The 2003-nt window shown below is 39.6% G+C and overlaps 1 protein-coding gene across 1 annotated transcript; it reads right to left on the bottom strand.

Moving 5' to 3' along the window:
* Positions 1-357: 357 nt before the first annotated feature.
* Positions 358-1189, bottom strand: LOC106521345 (ketohexokinase; the record flags this gene model as incomplete). Its single annotated transcript, XM_014013881.1, is given in 2 exon segments — positions 358-504; positions 785-1189. Coding segments are annotated over 2 exon segments (168 nt in total), but the record flags the coding sequence as incomplete, so codon positions are not given.
* Positions 1190-2003: the final 814 nt, after the last annotated feature.

Genomic DNA, 2003 nt, shown 5'->3' with positions numbered 1-2003 from the left:
CCCCCCCCCCCCCCCAGGTCATGGCTTAAAGACACTTTATCTCCTTTAAGAATTACATCATGTGTGAAACCCAGAGATTTCAAAACTATACCTGATTCTTTCTATAAACACCACACACAGGAAGAGACGAGGAACAGCTTTAAACTCAAGAGCCTGTTTTAAATAAAGGTTAATAAAAAATAACCTCAAAGGTTTGTGTAATGTCACATAATGACCTAATTTAAAGAAACAGAAATATACATTTTATATCATATTTAATGCAAAGTACTGAACATGAACTGACAGAACAGGTTTTAGTCATTTCAGTAGATAAAACTAGTACAGAAAGATTAAAAACATCCTTTAGGAGACCCATACCACATCGCCATATGGAAACAGCTGATACAATGGCTCCCGAGTTTTCTCGATCTCCACAGAGATGGTGATTTTCAGATGTTCAGGAAGTTTGCTATTAAACACATCCACCTGCTGGATCATCTTCACCTGTTCTTCAGCGTTTCTGCCCTGCAGGACAGCAGACAGGAAAAATTAAATAAAATAAAAAAACTTTCCTTCAGTCCAGACTTGTCTCCCAATGAAAATGTGTGGCACATTATGAAGTGCAATAAATGACAACAGAAACTGCACTTTTCAGAAACTTGTACATAAGACACGAATGGGAAAGAATTCCACCTAAAAAACTTCAACAATTAATCCTAAAATCTTTCTTTGTTGCTAGAAACATTTATTTTATGTCTCTTCAGACATACCAAACATGTTTTAATGTTTTTACTTCTGATTTTACCAGAGGTGTCCCAGCTGACATTGTCAGGAGGCAGTGTCAGCTTATCGATGCATAGATGAGCCGACAGCGCCTCCTGCTGGCTTCACTGCTGGAGGATGTCACTCTCATCCCAGTTCATAGCTGTGTGGGTTCACTTTCTGATCTCCATCGCCTCCATGATCCAACACTGATGTGTGTTATCCTCCCTGCAGGTGATTTTGGCTCTTTCCCAGTTCATGATAAGATTTTCCCATTTGCAGTGGTCAGTGATGACTGATTAGTTTTCTTGCAATGCCTCTTCTTTTTTGGTTTGAGTTAGTCTTTTTCTGTTCCTTTCGCACATTCTTTTTAATGCTCATTCCTTATTGAAGTGCAGGATTGTCCCGTCTTCCCTACATATGTTTTTTACCATACCATACCATACCATACCATACCACACCACACCACACCACACCACACCATACCACTTTTATTTATAAAGCACTTTAAACAGCACAAGGCCAACCAAAGTGCTGTACAGCAGACAGACACAACAGGACATGTTCAAAATACAGTTAAAATATGGAGCATTTATATTTACAGTACATATAGAACAGAGTTATGATACACAGTGAGGTTTTGCACCATCTCACTCAGACTCAAAGGCAAGGCAGCAGTAGTGTGTTTTTAAACGAGACTTGAAGACAGCGAGGGAAGGAGACTGTCTGACATGTAGTGGTAGATCAGTCCACAGGTTTGGACCTGCTACAGAAAAGGATTTGTCACCTCTCAGTTTGAGACCAGAGTCAGGGACCTTCAGAAGCAGATGACCAGATGATCAGAGAGCTGTGGGACAAGTGGATACACTAGACCTGAGAGGTTAGAAGGGGCGGAGCTGTTTAGGCAATTAAACACATACAGGATGTAGGGGTCACCTCGAGTGAAGAAACAAGAGTTACTGCCTCAAAGCAGGTCTCGGACAGGCCTGACAGAAGGCAGGAACACTGAACTCTATTTTAGGCCATGACAGGTCATTTCAACCTAGAAGAGAACTTCAGTTCTCTTAATCAGATAATGAACAGAAACAATCTTTTCTGTTCGTGATTCATTTGTTGTTTAACTAAGAATGTTTATGCATTTGTTAATCATAATAATGACATGTCACAAAGAAAGCAGAATCACTTCTACTCTTTTATCGTGCCTAAAAGATTAATTAATGGTATAAAAATCACAGAGAAAATCATCACCATGTTTTCATTGT

This window comes from Austrofundulus limnaeus, unplaced genomic scaffold (genome assembly GCF_001266775.1).
Source record: "Austrofundulus limnaeus strain Quisiro unplaced genomic scaffold, Austrofundulus_limnaeus-1.0 Scaffold107, whole genome shotgun sequence".
Classification (NCBI taxonomy): domain Eukaryota; kingdom Metazoa; phylum Chordata; class Actinopteri; order Cyprinodontiformes; family Rivulidae; genus Austrofundulus; species Austrofundulus limnaeus.
The sequence above is the reverse complement of the archived record's forward strand: the minus strand, read 5'-3'. Positions and strand labels throughout refer to the sequence as shown.